Source organism: Mobula birostris, chromosome X (assembly GCF_030028105.1).
Source record: "Mobula birostris isolate sMobBir1 chromosome X, sMobBir1.hap1, whole genome shotgun sequence".
In the NCBI taxonomy this organism is placed as follows: Eukaryota; Metazoa; Chordata; class Chondrichthyes; order Myliobatiformes; family Myliobatidae; genus Mobula; species Mobula birostris.
Genome location: NC_092402.1, coordinates 71,804,704 through 71,821,105, shown reverse-complemented (window position 1 = coordinate 71,821,105; position 16,402 = coordinate 71,804,704). Strand labels below are relative to the sequence as shown.

Sequence of the window (16,402 nt, the reverse complement as noted above, 5' to 3'; positions counted from 1 at the left end):
AGTTCAGGGTTCAAAAAGGAGCCGATCTTGACAGTTCTCAGACCGGTGTCTCCTTCTGTTAAACACTCTCGTCTCTTCATTAACATTTCCAAATGCTACTCCGTTGTCTTCCTTATCTCTCTTTCTCCTGAAGACAAGTGGCAGATCAACTGCTGATCCCACTGGTGCCAGCACAGGACAGTTAACATCTTAGTCTATGTGTACTTTTGTAACCCTCTTTCGTCACACCTGTTAGTCGCTTCATCTTCCATCCAATCTAATATATTACCTCTTACACCATCTCCATAAGGGCAATAAATACTGGCCTTGCCAAAACCCCGATTCCCACTGTTTGAGACATAAGACAACAGGATATGCAAGCAAAACCTGGATTGAAGAGGTTAAGTGTGAGAGAGCAAGGAAAAAGTTCAGAGCTTGGGGAACAGATGGTTAATTGTCTGTCTATTAATGGCAGAACAATGAAAATGCAGAAAGCACAGGAGGCCAAAAATGGAACTGAACACAGATATTAGAGGTTTGCAGATATGAATGTTACAAACATGGGAAAAGATGAGTACGATGTGAGTTTAGCAGTAAAGGTGTTGCCCACTGTTGAATAACCCAACCAACTACTGTCCTTGGCCAAAACTCTTAAGAAAGAATTTTTATTCATTTCTTGTTTCAAGGCAGTTAGATTAGATTACTGTTGGAAATATTTGGGTGCTTTTGGCTGAGAAATGAGTGGTGAGAAATTGATAAGCTCTCAAGTCCTCATTCTTGTGTGAAGTTGCTCTTTCTTTAATGTCGCTGTTTGCTTATTAGAAGTCTGAACTTAAACCTCTCAGTTGAAAAAGCCAATGCTGCTGTCTGACTCTGGGTTAGCCATATGGTAAGTGATGGTCAACCATTTGGGGAAAGGGGTGTAGTTCTTTAATAATATTATTTGCACATAATATCTAAAATTCTGTTACAATTCTGTTTTCCTTTCTCCCTACAGAATCTGCAGGGTTACGATGCCAAATCTGATATTTACAGTTTGGGGATCACTGCGTGTGAGCTGGCTAATGGACATGTTCCCTTCAAAGATATGCCTGCAACTCAGGTATGGGTGTTATGCATCACCTGTCAAGACACAAAGTACCCCACCGGCCTTGCATGTCTTGACTCTGGTTGTCCGGTAATTATTGTAAAACCTGAATAGGTGAAGAAAGATGAAAATGGATTGATAAGCATTAAAACTTTTTGTGTGCATTTAATTTAATCCAGTCTAAGAATACTGATTGCCTTTCCTTTTAATTTTATAAACTTAAACATGACATCTTCTAACAGTGGTTATGCTATTTGTCAATCAGATAGATACGTTAGGACCCATTACGGGGGCTGATTAGATTTAGAAGCAATTTCCAGAACAAAAAAAAGCAACAGTTAAATTTCCAAGCAAAGCACTGAGAGATGAAGTGAACTCTAATTATAGTTTCAACTGCAAATGCAAAACCTAATAATAGTGAGACAAGGATGGACTAATATGAAGGATTGGTTGAAATATGATATGTTAATGAGTATGAGAAGTGGATTCATATAAGAGAGATGTGACATTTGAGGGCTATGATGTAGTCATTTCTGAGGAGTGGAAATGGAGGTAAGAAGAGAGGACCCTCAGGAAACTCAAATGGAGCTGGGCGATATATAAGTACATAGAACATTGAAAGATAAGTTTAGTACAGACAAATGTGTTACAAGCTGTAAGGAGCAAGCTGAGAAAGGACATATCTCTGGAACTTTAGTGGACTGTCCTTATTGTCCAGCAGGTGGGGCAGTAATCTGCAAAGTCAGAAGGATGGTGAAGTATTCAGAGAGATCCCTGGAATACAAGTCAGGGCAGATTGTGAACACTGTTGTGGGCAGTTAGGCAGTGCAGCAGCACATAATTCTAGCCAAGAAGAGATGCCAGAGAGCTTCGGGTGAAAGAGGGAATGCAGACTGATCCCAGTCTGAGCGCTACATGAGAATGCAAGAGAAACCTGGGCTATTGAACCAGAAAGGGAGATATTTGAAAAGTCATCTTGCACAACAATATAAAAAAAGGATGCAAAATAGATTAACCTTGACCAGAACAAAGGGGAAATAAGTTTAACTAGTAAAAGGCAAAGTTGGGATTCATTAGTAAGCTCATGTTTGTGTGAAGACTGACAAATAGCTGGAACATTGTTGAATAGAGGCTAAAACCTAATAATTAGAACCATAAGTAATTTTCCCTCATTAAAGATTAACCAAGGGGCGTTAACAAATTTTATCTGGATTAATAATCTGATGTATTTAATGGTCTAACTCACCTGTAATTATCTTCTGATGCTTCATATATAACAATTAGGAGTTAATACCATCAGGATAAACCTTTCATATTTTCAAAAGTTTCAAAGGTGCATTTAATGTCAGAGAAATGTATACAATATACATCCTGAAATGCTTTTTCTTCGCAACCATCTACAAAAACAGAGTGCCCCCAAAGAATGGATGACAGTTAAATGTTAGAACCCCAAAGTCTCCCCCTCAGCTCCCCTCCCACGCGTAAGTGGCAGCAAGCAACAATCCCTCCTCTTCCCCCGCCCCCAACAGCAAAAAAAAGCATTGGCACCCGCCACTGAGCACTCAAGCGTAAGCAAAGCAACAGTAAAGACACAGACTTGCAATACTCCAAAGACTACATTGTTCACCTGGCATTCGACATACCACAGGCTCCCTCCCCCTCTCTCCCCCTCCCCCTCACCCCCTCCCCCATAAGGGAGAAAGAGGTGTCTCCATTTCACAGTGAGAGGGAAACATAACAAACAACTCACTGGTTTCCGATTTTAAAAGCCCATTGTGTTGCTTTTTTCGAGCTCTGTGCGCAAAGATCTCAGGTCTCTGAGTACACAGCCAAAGATGTTCCAGCTCCCACGACCCACTGGTCCAGGACGTTGACCCTCGATCCACCCGTCCTCAGAGCCCTGAGATCCTAGACCACCAAAGGCGAGCCAAACTCTTAGGGCGAGCACTTGGTGTGCTGAACAACGGCCAGTTGTGAAACCCCAAGAACGGGTCCCATTCCCGCAAAGAACCATAGTCAGCATGTAACTCCACGTCAGGGTCTTCTAAAGAACCCTGAGAGGGAAAAATAGAGATATTAAAGATGGAAATAGAGCTGTGTCCGAAGATGCAAGTAAAGGAGTCGCTGTTTGGAGCCGTCATCACTTTCAGTGAATGAGTAAAGTGAGCTGGAAACAGAGAGGGCTTAGGGGAGGTTGAATGGATTGTATAAAACTGGCAGATAGACCAATTTCCCATTGTAGAAAGGCTAATAATGAGTGTGCATTGATTTAAGAAAATTTGCTGAAAGCTTTCATGTGGAGTTTGGGAAGCATTTTTCTCTCTTGTCTTACTGCCCACCCCTAACTGTACCCCTGCCATCAAATATATGCAGTAACCTCCTACTACATTCATAGGTTGGTCTCATCAGACAAGTTTTGCGCTAAGCCATATACATTTGGTGACTTGTTTCATAGTTAAATTGGAGAGCTCCTGCCCTCCTGGCTCCCTATGTTATGTGTGTTTTTATCCAAATAAATATTTCTGTGCAGTGTACTGTGTAACTGAAAGGACAGGAGAAACTGTGGCTGCAAAGCAATAATGGAGACACAGGCACAATGGTTCTGAAGAATGTCTGCATGGGTAAAGAACAGAATAGAAAGGTAATAGAGGACTCTCAGGAGAACAGCTTTGATCTGCAGGCTACAAGCATGATACCAGAAGGTGAGATTAGCCTGAGGACTAATTTTTCGATGCGCATAGGCATCATGGGCCAAACGACCTCAATCTTTATGCTAAATTTTTTTGATGATTGCTATGATTCTGTGAACTCAGGAGAAGCATCTACAGCATCACAGAATGGTTACAGCATGGAAGATAGCTCAACCTGTTGAGACTTTACCAGCTGCATACAAGTAGAGATCTATCCTGTTTAACTGACCCATCCTCACTCCATAACCCTGCACATTCTTTTCTTTTAGATACTTATCCAGCTCCCTTTTGAAAACTACAGCTGAGTCTGCATCCCTCTGGCAGTGCCTTTCAAATCCTAATCACTCATTGCATTTCTTTTCTTTCTTGTCCGTTTGTTTTTGCAGATCGTATTCATTCAGTTTCTTTTGTTTTTGAACTCAACTCCCAACAATTTTTCTCACCTGTGCTCTGCATAGCTTTAAGTACATCAATCAGATCCATTCGCGATCTCCTCTGTTCCATAAAGAACAGCATATAGACCCTATAACTAAAATAGAAACATAGAAAACCTACAGCACAATACAGGCCCTTCGACTCGCAATGCTGTGCTGAACGTGTACTTACTTTAGAAATTTCCTAGGGTTACCCATAGCCCTCTATTTTTCTGAGCTCCATGTACCTATCCAGGAACATCTTAAAAGACCCTATCATTTCTGCCTCCACCACCGTTACCAGCAGCCCATTCCACGCACTCACCACTCTCAGCAATTTTTTTAAAAAAAAAACTTGCCCCTGACATCTCCACTGTACCTACTTCCAAGAACCTTAAAACTGTGCCCTCTCATGTTAGCCATCTCAGCCCTGGGAAAAAAAACCTCTGACTATCCACACAATCAATGGCTCTCACCATCTTATACACCTCTATCAGGTCACCTCTCATCCTCTGCCACTCTAAGGAGAAAAGGCCGAGATCAGTCAACCTATTCTCATAAGGCATGCTCCCCAATCCAAGCAACAGCCTTGTAAATCTCCTCTGCACCCTTTCTATGATTTCCACATCCTTTCTGTAGTGAGGTGACCAGAACTGAGCACAGTACTCCACATGGGGTCTGACAAGGGTCCTATATAGCTGCAACATTACCTCTTGTCTCCTAAACTCAATCCCACAATTGATGAAGGTCAATGTACCATATGCCTTCTTAACCACAGAGTCAACCTGTGCAGGTGTTGAGTGTCCTATGAATTCCGACCCCAAGATCCCTCTGATCCTCCACACTGCCAAGAGTCTTACCATTAATACTATACTCTGCCATCATATTTGACCTACCAAAGTGAACCACCTCACACTTATCTGGGTTGAATTCCATCTGCCACTTCTCAGCCCAGTTTTGCATCCTATCAATGTCCTGCTGTAACCTCTGACAGCCCTCCACACCATCCACAACACACCCAACCTTTGTGTCATCAGCAACTTTACTAACCCATCCCTCCAGTTCCTCATCCAGGTCATTTATAAAAATCACGAAGAAAAGGGGTCCCAGAACAGATCCCTGAGGCACTCCACTGGTGACCGACCTCCATGCAGAATATGCCCCATCTACAACCACTGTTTGCTTTCTGTGGGCAAGCCAATTCTGGATCCACAAAGCAATTTCCCCTTGGATCTCATGTCCCCTTACTTTCTCAATAAGCCTTGCATGGGGTACCTTATCAAATGCCTTGCTGAAATCCATATACACTACATTTACTGCTCTACCTTCATCAATGTATTTAGTCACATCCTCAAATATTCAATCAGGCTCGTAAGGCATGACCTGCCTTTGACAAAGCCATGCTGACTATTCCTAATCATATTATACCTCTCCAAATGTTCATAAATCCTGCCTCTCAGGTTCTTTTCCATCAACTTAACCAATTAGTGAATTAAGAAGTCCCTAATCCTTGGAATCATTCCTCAAAGGACTGTGAAAATATAGAATTCATTATCAGGGGGAGTGTTAAGACAAATTGTACAGAGGTATTTAAGAGGAATTAGGTGTTTGAGGGAGAAAGAAATAAAGGTCATGCTGACATAGAAGAACACACAGGAAGAAGCTAGAGTGCAGCAATAATGCTACCATAGTCTGGGTTGGGTTTATTGCAATCTGAAACTCTCTGCCTCAAACAAAACTCTCGGTATTTTTAAAAAATGTATCCATGAGCACTTCTAGAAAAATAATCTGGAAAATTAGCTCATTTTGCCACGGATGAATACAATGAGCCAAATAGCCTTTTCCTATACTTTTGATTCTATGTTCAAGTTATTTTCGCAAGGTGTTCTGAACATCAAAATAAAATTGGAATATCCAAATGATATAAATATAAACCAGTTGATTTTATACGACACTGTATTAGGGATAGGACATCGAACAACATGAACAGGTTCTTTGGTCCACTATGTCCACATCAACCATGATGTCAATCTAACTAATCCATCTGCCTGCACAAGTTCACATTCCTCTCATTCCTACCTCTTCATGTATCGGCCTAAATCTGTTTAAATGTTGCTATCGTTTCTTCCATTGGCATGTAGCTACTTTAATTTAAGGCTTCCGTTAGTCTTGCGAGACCATGGATCTGCGCCTGGAAAGTCTTCACTTCTCCAGGGCGCAGGCCTGGGCAAGGTTGTGTGGAAGACCAGCAGTTGCCCATGCTGCAAGTCTCCCCTCTCCACGACACCAATGTTGTCCAAGGGAAGGGCATTAGGACCCATACAGCTTGGCACCAGTGTCGTCGCAGAGCAATGTGTGATTAAGTGCCTTGCTCAAGGACACAACACGTTGCCTCGGCTGGGGCTCGAACTCACGACCTTCAGGTCGCTAGTCCAATGCCTTAACTACTTGGCCACATGCCCACACCATGTAACTACTATCATTTGTATTATATAAAAGAACAAACCTTTGCCTCTTAAACCTTAAAACCTTCATCCTCTTACTTTAAACATGCCTTTATTATTTGATAACCATGCTGGGAAAAGACTGACTGTCTACCCTATGTACAGTACTGTATAAAAGTCTTAGGCACACATATATAGCTCAGGCAGCTAAGACTTTTACACAGTACTATGTTTGTCAATATGGAGCGGAGAGTGAGTTTGATGGTGGGAGCAAAGGATGTTGGGAATGTTGAGGGTGGAGCACTGCGGGAGAGGTTTGGGACAGGTGACAGAGAAGGTGTGCCAGGGGCGAGGGTATTGTGGCTGTGGATACTGCAGACACACCCAGCCTGGGACACCAGACAAAGTCATTTGATTCTAAACAAATAGTTTATTGATCTTTACAGAATTTATCTCCGGTGCTTCCCACTACCTCCCCTCTCCTTTCCCCTTTTCCCAACCATTTTTTCCCATCTCCCTGTCCCCTTCCCATTGTCAGTCCACAATAGAAACCCATATCAGAATCAGCTTTATCATCACTCACATATGTCACGGTGAACAGGTTTTAAATAGTGTCAGTTGTAAGCATTTGAATGTCACAATGAAGGAGGATGCAATCGTCAAGCATTGTATGAATCTTCACTAGGTCTCTGCTGATTTTGTTCAGTCAGTCGAACATGGCAGTGTACAAAGCAGATGAATACTTATGTGGATGAAGTCCTCTGGCCTTCTGGTTTTAGGTGGCACTGGTGAACCTCAGCAACTTCTGTCTAGTGGCTAATGAAACAAGGAAAACATTGTTAATCACACTTCTGGCAAGCAGTCATCGCAAGTAATAGTCTGTAACTTCCCTTTGGACTTGAAGGCAATTTGATGTGGCAGGACTGGGTCGGCAGCCCGTGGCCAAGACCCGAAGTTTGATCGGTTTAAGCACCATGCCAAATCTGAAAGGTCGGTTACAAGCTAAACTGAGGCACAGGGTCCAGGCTCCAGAGCATATTGAGGTGACTGAACCTGATGTTTGGATGGAGACTTGAGCACAGGGCCGAATCGTAAAGGTTGGTTTCAGGCTAAATCGAGGTGACGGGGTCCATGCACCAGAGCACAACGAGGCAATTGAACCCGATGTTTGGATGGAGAAGACAAATGCCATGCTGGATCAGAAAGGTCGGCTAAAGGCCAAACTTCATCACGAGGTCCTGGCCCCAGAGCGTATCAAGGCAATTTAACCTGATGTTTGGACGTCAGATTAAGCACCAGGCCAAATTGAAAAGGTCGGGATATCAGGGCCTGGGGCAAGGGACGAGCCATGTCAGATTTCTGCTCCACAACGTTTTCTTGGCTTTGTGCTGAACTATAGGACTTTCTTTGCCGACTTCAGTTCAGAATGCTATTTGCTTGCAGTTATTGTTTGAATGATGTGTTCTTTTCTCTGCACACTGGGTTTTCAACAGTTTTACGGGTTCTTTCACTTTTTTTATGGGCGTGATGTGTTTTTATTTCTCTGCACATCGAGGTGACTGAACCTGAACTGAAATGAGTGTTTTATATAGGTTCTTTTGGGTTTTGTGGCTGTCTGTTAGAAGACAAATCTCAAGGTTGTATAAAAAAAAAGTTGTATAATGTATACATATTTTGATAATAAATGGACTTTATTAGGAACTGCAGTACTGTTGCAGTATTGTTAGTATTCTAATTTGTTCTGTATATCATTTGAATACTTAATTTGTTACTCAATTAAATGGTAGTTTGTCTATTTTATACATTTTTAACTATTTCCATGAAACTTCAGTTTATTGGGGCAGCCATTTAATTGGACATAAATATACTGGCCCCTATGTGTCCCAATTAACCAGAATCCACTATGCTTCTATCTGGTCTTTCTTCAACCTTAAGATGACGCCGATAAATGGCAATGGGAATTGTCAAATATTGCAACTATTTGACAATTCCCATTGGACTTAAAGGACTATTGCAACTGAAATCCACAGTCCCAGCCATGGGTACTTCGATAAGCAATGTCATTTTAACCCATTTTAAAAACGTATCAATATTCAAAATTTGGCAGTTCCCAGACTGCAGACTTGGATTTAAGAAAACGGAAGCGGGGAGAGTCCTGACGAAGGGTCTCGGCCCGAAACGTCGACTGTACCTCTTCCTAGAGATGCTGCCTGGCCTGCTGCGTTCACCAGCAACTTTGATGTGTGTTGCTTGAAATTCCAGTATCTGCGGATTTCCTCATGTTAGCGGGAAAGTGCATTGGGTCTACAGGTACGACTGAAATTCAGAGGCCTTAGACTCCCACTCGCAACTATCCTGACAAATACACAGTCTATGTAAAATTAAATTGAAGATCTCAGCTTAACATTGCTGTACCAGAGGGACATGCACGCTTTAAAAGTGAGAATAAAGCTATGCCTGTGCAAATCCCTGCAGTGTCTGGTGACCCTGTGATCTCTGTCTCAGAGGCCGATGTCAAAACATCTTTCATGAAAGTGAACCCTCGCAAGGTGTCAGTCCCTGATGGTGTACCTGTTAGGGTTCTGAAAAGCTGTGCCAACCAACTGGCGGGAGTGTTCAAAGACATCTTCAACCTCTCACTGCTGCAGTCGGAGGTCCCACCTGCTGCAAAAGGGTGACAATCATACCAGTGCCCAAGAAGAGCAGGATGAGCTACCTCAACGACTATCGCCCAGTGGCACTCACATCTGCTGTGATGAAGTGCTTTGGGAGATTGGTTATGGCCAGAACCATCAGATTTTTGAATGGACATGAACCCATGAACACTCCTTCACTTTTTCCTCTCTTTTTGCACTACTTATTTAATTTTTTTTAATATACTTATTGTAACATGGTTTTTTTATTATTATGTATTGCAATGTACTGCTACCACAAAACAACAAATTTCACAACATATGCCAGTGATATTATTTGATTTTGATTCCTATGCTCCAGTGATGTTAATCTAGGTTTGTCCAACCTTTCCGTTGCATCTAATACTCTCCAATCTAGGCAACATCCTGGTAAACCTCTCGTGCATCTTTTCCAAAGCCCTACATCCTTCCTGTAACGTAGTGAATATATCTGCACACAATGATCCAAATGTGTCCTCAGTTTCAACATGACTTACCAGCTTTTATACTCAGTGCCCCAACTAATGAAGACAAGCTTTCCATGTACCTTCTTTACTACCCTATCTACTTGTGTTGTTACCTTAGGGGAGCTATGGACTTGCCACCCAGGATCAATGGGTCCTTCCATCTACTGTATACTTTCCCCTTGCCTTTGACCTTCCAAAATACAGCCCCTTGCACTGTGGGGAATAATGTGGTCATGAAGGTGGGGTGGGGGAGAAAATGAAAACTAGTATGCATAAGCAATCTCCCATTCATGTAGTCAGTATTTTTTCACCAGTGCTGACCTTTACTCATTTTCAAATGTAGACACATTTTCAAATTCAAACTCGCCTTCAAGGACTCTTTACAACTCATATTTTTTTACTTGCACAATTTGTCTTCTTTTGCACATTGGTTGTCAAGTCTTTGTTTAGGTATAGTTTTTTGTAAATTCTATTGTAATATTTTTCCTGTAAATCCCTGCAAGAAAATGAATCTCAAGTAAGTATATGGTAATGTATAATACTTTGATAATTTACTTTGAACTTTTGATTGTGGGTGTAAAATGACAGCTATTTTTAATGATTTGTGATTGTTTCTTTGGATCACTTAAATGTGACCAGTTTCACTTTTTTTTCATAGGATTTTAGATGACAAAAACTGTTCTAATTCACTTTGATTTACTCTTTAAGATGCTGCTGGAGAAGCTGAATGGTACAGTGCCCTGCCTACTGGACACTACAACAATCCCCAAGGAAGAGCTCATGATGACTAACTCTCAATCAGCAGTGGACTCGGGCATCGTTGAGAGCTCTGCCACTTGTGGCATACGAACAACGAACGGTGAACAAGTGCAGCATCCATACAACAGGACTTTCTCCAGGCTTTTCCACAATTTTGTGGAGTTGTGCTTACAACGGGAGCCTGAGCAGAGGTATGTTCTTTGTGAAAATGGGTTGCTGTTGGTTAGTACAGGGTCGAGTGTTGTTCACTTAATGAGCCAATACATGAAAAGCATCCTGTGCTGCTAACGCCATGGCATGAAAGTTATTCACAGGGATGGAATAAGACTGTTTAGTTTCTCAAGGCGTTGATAATTCCAGATACCCACATTGCTAAACACCTTTGATTAACGATCATCTTGCAATCACAAATAAAAGCAAAAAAATGTTGAAAATATTCATCAGATCAGGGTGCATCTGTGGTGAGAAAGCAGTTAACATTTCAGGTTAATGATCTTAGAGTTGGGAAAAATTGCAGGAAAGGGTAGAAAGAGCAAAGGAAAATGGAGAATGAGAGAGATAGAATGAGCGAAGCTGGGAAAGACTTGCTGATTTGCCTACTCTCATTGAAAGAGTTATGGATGAGTTGAATGAGCAAAAGAGAGTGGATAGAGAACACAATGCTGGAAATGTGAGATTCAGAACTCAGTAGCTACTGGAAATACAAAATTCAACAAAACTTTAGAAATACCCAGCAAATTAAATAGAATCCTGTGATGCAAGAGAACCAGAAGAGAGGAAATTTCTATCATCAGTCTAAACTGAATTTGAACACAGTTGAGAGGCCATTTGTTTCAACCCTATATATTGCGAGGGTGCCTAAGACTTCTGCACAGTACTGTAGTTTTTTTGTATTGCAATGTACTACTGCCACAAAAAAAAGCAAAATTCATGACCTATATGAGTGATGATAAACCTGATTCTGATATAGGTCTCTATTGTGGACTGAGAGTTGGAAGGGGACATGGATATGGGTATACTGGTTGAGAAAAGGGGAAGGGAGAGGGGAGGGATGGGGAAGCACCAGAAAGACATTGTGTAAAGATCAATAGACCAATTGTTTGGAATCAAATGACCTTGCCTGGTGTTTTAGAGTTGGGTGTGTTTGCACCCACACTGTCCCCTGCCCCTGGCACTCCTTCTTTGCCACCTGTCCCACACCCCTCCTGCAGTGCTTCACCCTCAACATTCCCGGTCATTGTTTGCTCCCGCCAGATTTAAAAACTTACTCTCCACTCCATCTCAACAAATACAGTACTGTGCAAAAGTCTAGGTACCCTAGCACAGTACTGTAGTTCCAATTCGAAGATTGTAATAATTGGTTATAGTTTTATGTCGGTGGGACTGGTGTAACAGGGTGACAAGATGCCAACGTTGCTATGATGTGCAGCCAGATTGTCCTAGCCTTTATTTATAGACTGCTGGGTTTGTTAAATTGACTAGTTTGACTAGTCTCAACTGATAGTAGACTGAGGCAATAACCTACACTGTCCCTGCCTTGTCACAGTTTGAAATGTATCATTGTCAGCTGGCCAATCCCCAGTATATGAGCCACAATATTTCCCTGCAAACACTCTCCATTAACAAGTCCAATGTTGTTCCGGCAACACACATCAAAGTTGCTGGTGAACGCAGCAGGCCAGGCAGCATCTCTAGGAAGAGGTACAGTCGACATTTCAGGCCGAGACCCTTTGTCAGGACTAACGAAGGGTCCTGACGAAGGGCCTCGGCCTGAAACGTCGACTGCACCTCTTCCTAGAGATGCTGCCTGGCCTGCTGCGTTCACCAGCAACTTTGATGTGTGTTGCTTGAATTTCCAGCATCTGCAGAATTCCTCGTGTAGCTGAATGTTGTTCCGGGTTGACTTTGTTATTTGCCATTCCTCCTCCTCTTCCCCTCCAGCTTGAGGCAGCTTAAGCAGCTTCATTATTGAGATGCAGAGAAAGGATTTTAAGTGTCAAGTAGATTGTAAAAGAACAGTTTTCTACATCAGAATATTAAGGCAGTAATGAAGTAACTTGATTTCTGATGAAAAGTCTCGCCTGAAACATCAACTGTTTATTCCCCTCCATAGGCCGTGCCTGGCTTGCTGAGTTCCTCCAGCATTTTGTGTGTATTGCAGTGTGGTAACAGTCTATTTTAGAAGTGGTGCAATGGGAGAGGGAGACTTTAAGGAACAGTGATTATATTATAAAAATCTTATACAAGGATTAAAAGTGATTTGACTTAATCTTAAAGCAAACTACCAAATTATGAGTTGGCTTATGTTGATGAGAACTAGATCACAATAACTACAAACGCAAGTGATTCCTGGCAATTAAAGAATAGATCCCCTCTAAATGTCTTGCCCCTTACCCTAAAACTATGTCCTCTTGTTCATCTCTAAGGGTAAAGTTTCCTGCAACCAATCCTATCTCTCTTCCTCATATCCTTAAACCTCAATCATGTTTTCCTTCACTTCCAGGGAAAACAAACGTAGCCTACCCAACCACTCAGTACTGAAACACTCCACCCAGGCAACATAGTGGGGAAATCTCCTCTGCATCCTCTCTAGCACTATTACATCTTTCCTATACTGTGGTGATCAGAACTGCATGCAGTATTCCAGTTGAGTCTCCATGGTATCTACCTGTGCTGTAACCTTCAAGGATTTTTGGACTTGCACACCAAGGTCCTTCTGTTCCTCAGTACTTTCCAGGGAGGGAATGGATACACCAGTTGTTATCTTCCAAAATTCCACAGATTCAAAAAGGTTTCATACAGATGCGAGGTGGCAAATACAGTATAACTGCAACTATTTATGAAAAGGAGAGAAAATGCAAAGGAATCGATGTGTTAGCCTGACATCAAAAATAGGAGAACGTTGGTTTTATTATGAAGGAATTGGTTATACGGCATTTGGAAAAAATAATATGACGGATCAGAGCCAACATGAAAGGGAATGTTTCTTGGCTGTGTTGAGCAGAATAGATAAGAACCAGCTGTGGTGATGTATTTGGACTTCCCTGTGGCCTTTGATAACGTGGCATACACAGTAGAGTGCACGCTAGGTAACGGGGATAATATGTGGCATAGATTGAAGAATGGTTATCAGATGGATGAGATTCCTCATAAAACGGACGACAACTAAAGTGGCAATGTTTGGGAGGCTGTGACTATTGGGTGTGACACGGATCAGTTCTGAGGCCACCCATTGCTCACAACTTGTATCAGTGATTTAGATGAGGGCACACTCACAATATATCAAAGTTTGCTGATTATTCCAAACTGAGTGGCACTCTGGACTATGAAGGGAAAGCAGCAACACTTCAAAAGAAAGTATCTACATCTGTCTAGGGACCAAGGAGTGGTAAATCAGTAAGTTGACTATGTGAAGGGACATGATAAATACAGGAAAGGCAAAGATCAGCAACGATTTTACTGAATGGCAGAGCAGACTTACTGCTGCTTCTTGTTATGTTGTACATATTTTGACCTGATGTGATTATTACTCATATTTATCATCTGTACTGTTGGGCCATTTTATCAATGTAACCGTGTAGCTCTTCCATTGTAATATTGCTACAACTGATTCTGTTTGCTTCAATCCTCTGACACTTCTCTTTATTCTTCTTAGACCCTCTGCCAGTGCATTACTAAATCATTCATTTGTCAAGCAGGTATGTATATGGCCTCAAGGTTATTAGTAAAAGAAACTGTCTTCCTCAATTATTCCTATCCCAGCGCTCACTCTGCCTCCACAGACCTAGGGTTCTAATTATTTAGTGTTAATTTAGGGCTCAGCCATAATAACGGGAGTTTTGATGGACTACTGCCAGTGCATCTCCTTGGGATGTAAAATGGGAGGCTGGAGGAGGGAAGGTGATGAAGATGTTGTTGGAGAGATGATGGAGTTGGGACACGCTTACAAATTGTTCTCTTATTTTAATGGGAAATTAGACAGGGTATTGTTTTCTGGGTTAATGGGGTCTCCAGCTACTTGTGTTTATTTTTAACACACTGAAGAGTAAATCTAACTTCTGTGACTCTGTGTCAAAACAACAGCAGTTTCTGAATTTAAACCTCTATATAAAGTAAATAAGGGATTTCAGTGTGAAGGATTAGAGGAGAGAGGGTTTGTTGAAGTAGTTTCATCAGGTTATCTGCCATCCATGATGTCTAATCATTAAACCCCAGCCATTTGCTGGAACTGTGGCAGACCACTGACTCCGTTCTCTGTTCTTCAAGCTGAAGCTCCGCGTGGTGGAGGTGCTTCCTGATCTGCTCCGACCAGTCACTCCTATGGCAGACCTGGAAGGCGCTCACTCACACGAGTTGCAAGGGATGACAGGGCTCGTGTCCAGCCTGGAACAACTGGAGGTGGAAGACTGGGACTTCTGAAAGTGGACCCATTGCTGAAACTGGGTCTGGTGATGCCAATGGTCTTTATTTGTATTTTTTATGTAAAATGGCAGTTTCGCTGATTTACAGGCATTAGCTGGAATCCAGCGATGTGTAGCACTGATGAAAGATGAATAATAACAACAGTGTACATCAAACCAGCTCAGGTGGATAAGGGACCACCACCTGCATTGAGTTACTTGAATACTTGAGATTTCAGATCAAATCATTGCCGCTCTGTTACTGTACCAGCTGCATCTTTCCTCTGGTTTCCATGAATTTAGAGACAGTTCTCAAACCCAGAAATATTCCCACTTGAAAACCTACATTGTTGTGGAATCCATTGCCGATAGAAATACTGTCCTTCATCTCTCCTATCACTCTGAGAGCGTGAAAAGTTTGCCATTTTGTTACCTTACATGAAATCCCTTTGTACCTGAATTGTTATTTATTCAGAGGAATCAATATTAAAGTCTCATTTGGTTACTTCTGTGTGCAATCTTTGTGTACTACACCATGTATACAGCTTCTATAACTTAAGCAATTGAACCTTAGCCAGTGAGATGCTACCATTAGGGTCAGCTAAGACTTTCACTGCCTACTGATGTTGGATCCCAACAGTTAAGTTTTCAAAGGGTTAGAATCCATTCAAGGAACATCCTCTCTCAGCAGACTGCATCACCTAATACAGCACTTCAGAACCATCAAGCAAGAGCAGAGGTTAAATGGGCACAAAGGAATATGTGTATGAGTGATTAGTGACTGTGATCATTGCTAAAATTTCAATTTAATCTATGATCTTATAACCACAGTCTGATCTCCTCTATCTGGGAAGAGAATAATGTTCTGGAGACCTTGAAGATGTAATTGTGACTATTTTCAATTTTGATAAGCACAAAGGGGTCATCACAGAGAAGGTCATTGCCCAGGTCCTCCTTAACTGCTTCCTCCCAGTGATCAAAGAGCTGCTCCCCGAATCAGTGCAATTTCCATCCATCCAGAGACATGGTGGGCATGGTCTTTGCCATGTGACAACTCCAGGAAGCCGCTGGGAACAATGTCAGCCACTAGACATGGTTTTGGCCTAACCAAAGTATCCGGCTCTAAGAACAACAACTGTGCAGAAGCAGCTGTGCAAAGCACCATTTAAACCGTACTTGAAGTAATGTGTACGGTTCTCACTGTGTTACATGAATGGTGTGGTAGCATAAGCAAGTATAGAGCGATTCACTAGAATGTGCTTGAAATGATGGGCTTTAACTACACAGAGACTGAATAGGCCGGGTTTTTTCTCATGAAGATGTCAATTAAGGGGTGACCAGATGCGGGTTTATGAGATTGAGGGGCATAGATGGGATCAATAGACTTTTCCTGTGGTCTCAACCTAGAGGACAGAGGTTCAATGTGAGAAGGCAGAAATTCAAAGGAAACATAGAAAACCTACAGCACAATACAGACCCTTCGGCCAACAA

The 16,402-nt window shown here is 42.0% G+C and overlaps 1 protein-coding gene across 2 annotated transcripts in view; it reads left to right on the top strand.

The window, feature by feature from the left end:
- Window positions 1–15,406, top strand: part of strada (STE20 related adaptor alpha) — a 58,130-nt gene extending 42,724 nt beyond the window's left edge. For both annotated transcript variants that reach the window (XM_072249289.1, XM_072249290.1), the window contains 4 exons: window positions 977–1,081; window positions 10,461–10,702; window positions 14,167–14,209; window positions 14,778–15,406. In XM_072249289.1, the coding sequence (XP_072105390.1) occupies window positions 977–1,081; window positions 10,461–10,702; window positions 14,167–14,209; window positions 14,778–14,930 (543 nt within the window). In that variant the 3' untranslated portion in view covers window positions 14,931–15,406. The remainder of the gene's footprint in view (window positions 1–976; window positions 1,082–10,460; window positions 10,703–14,166; window positions 14,210–14,777) is intronic.
- The last annotated feature ends 996 nt before the right edge of the window (window positions 15,407–16,402 follow it).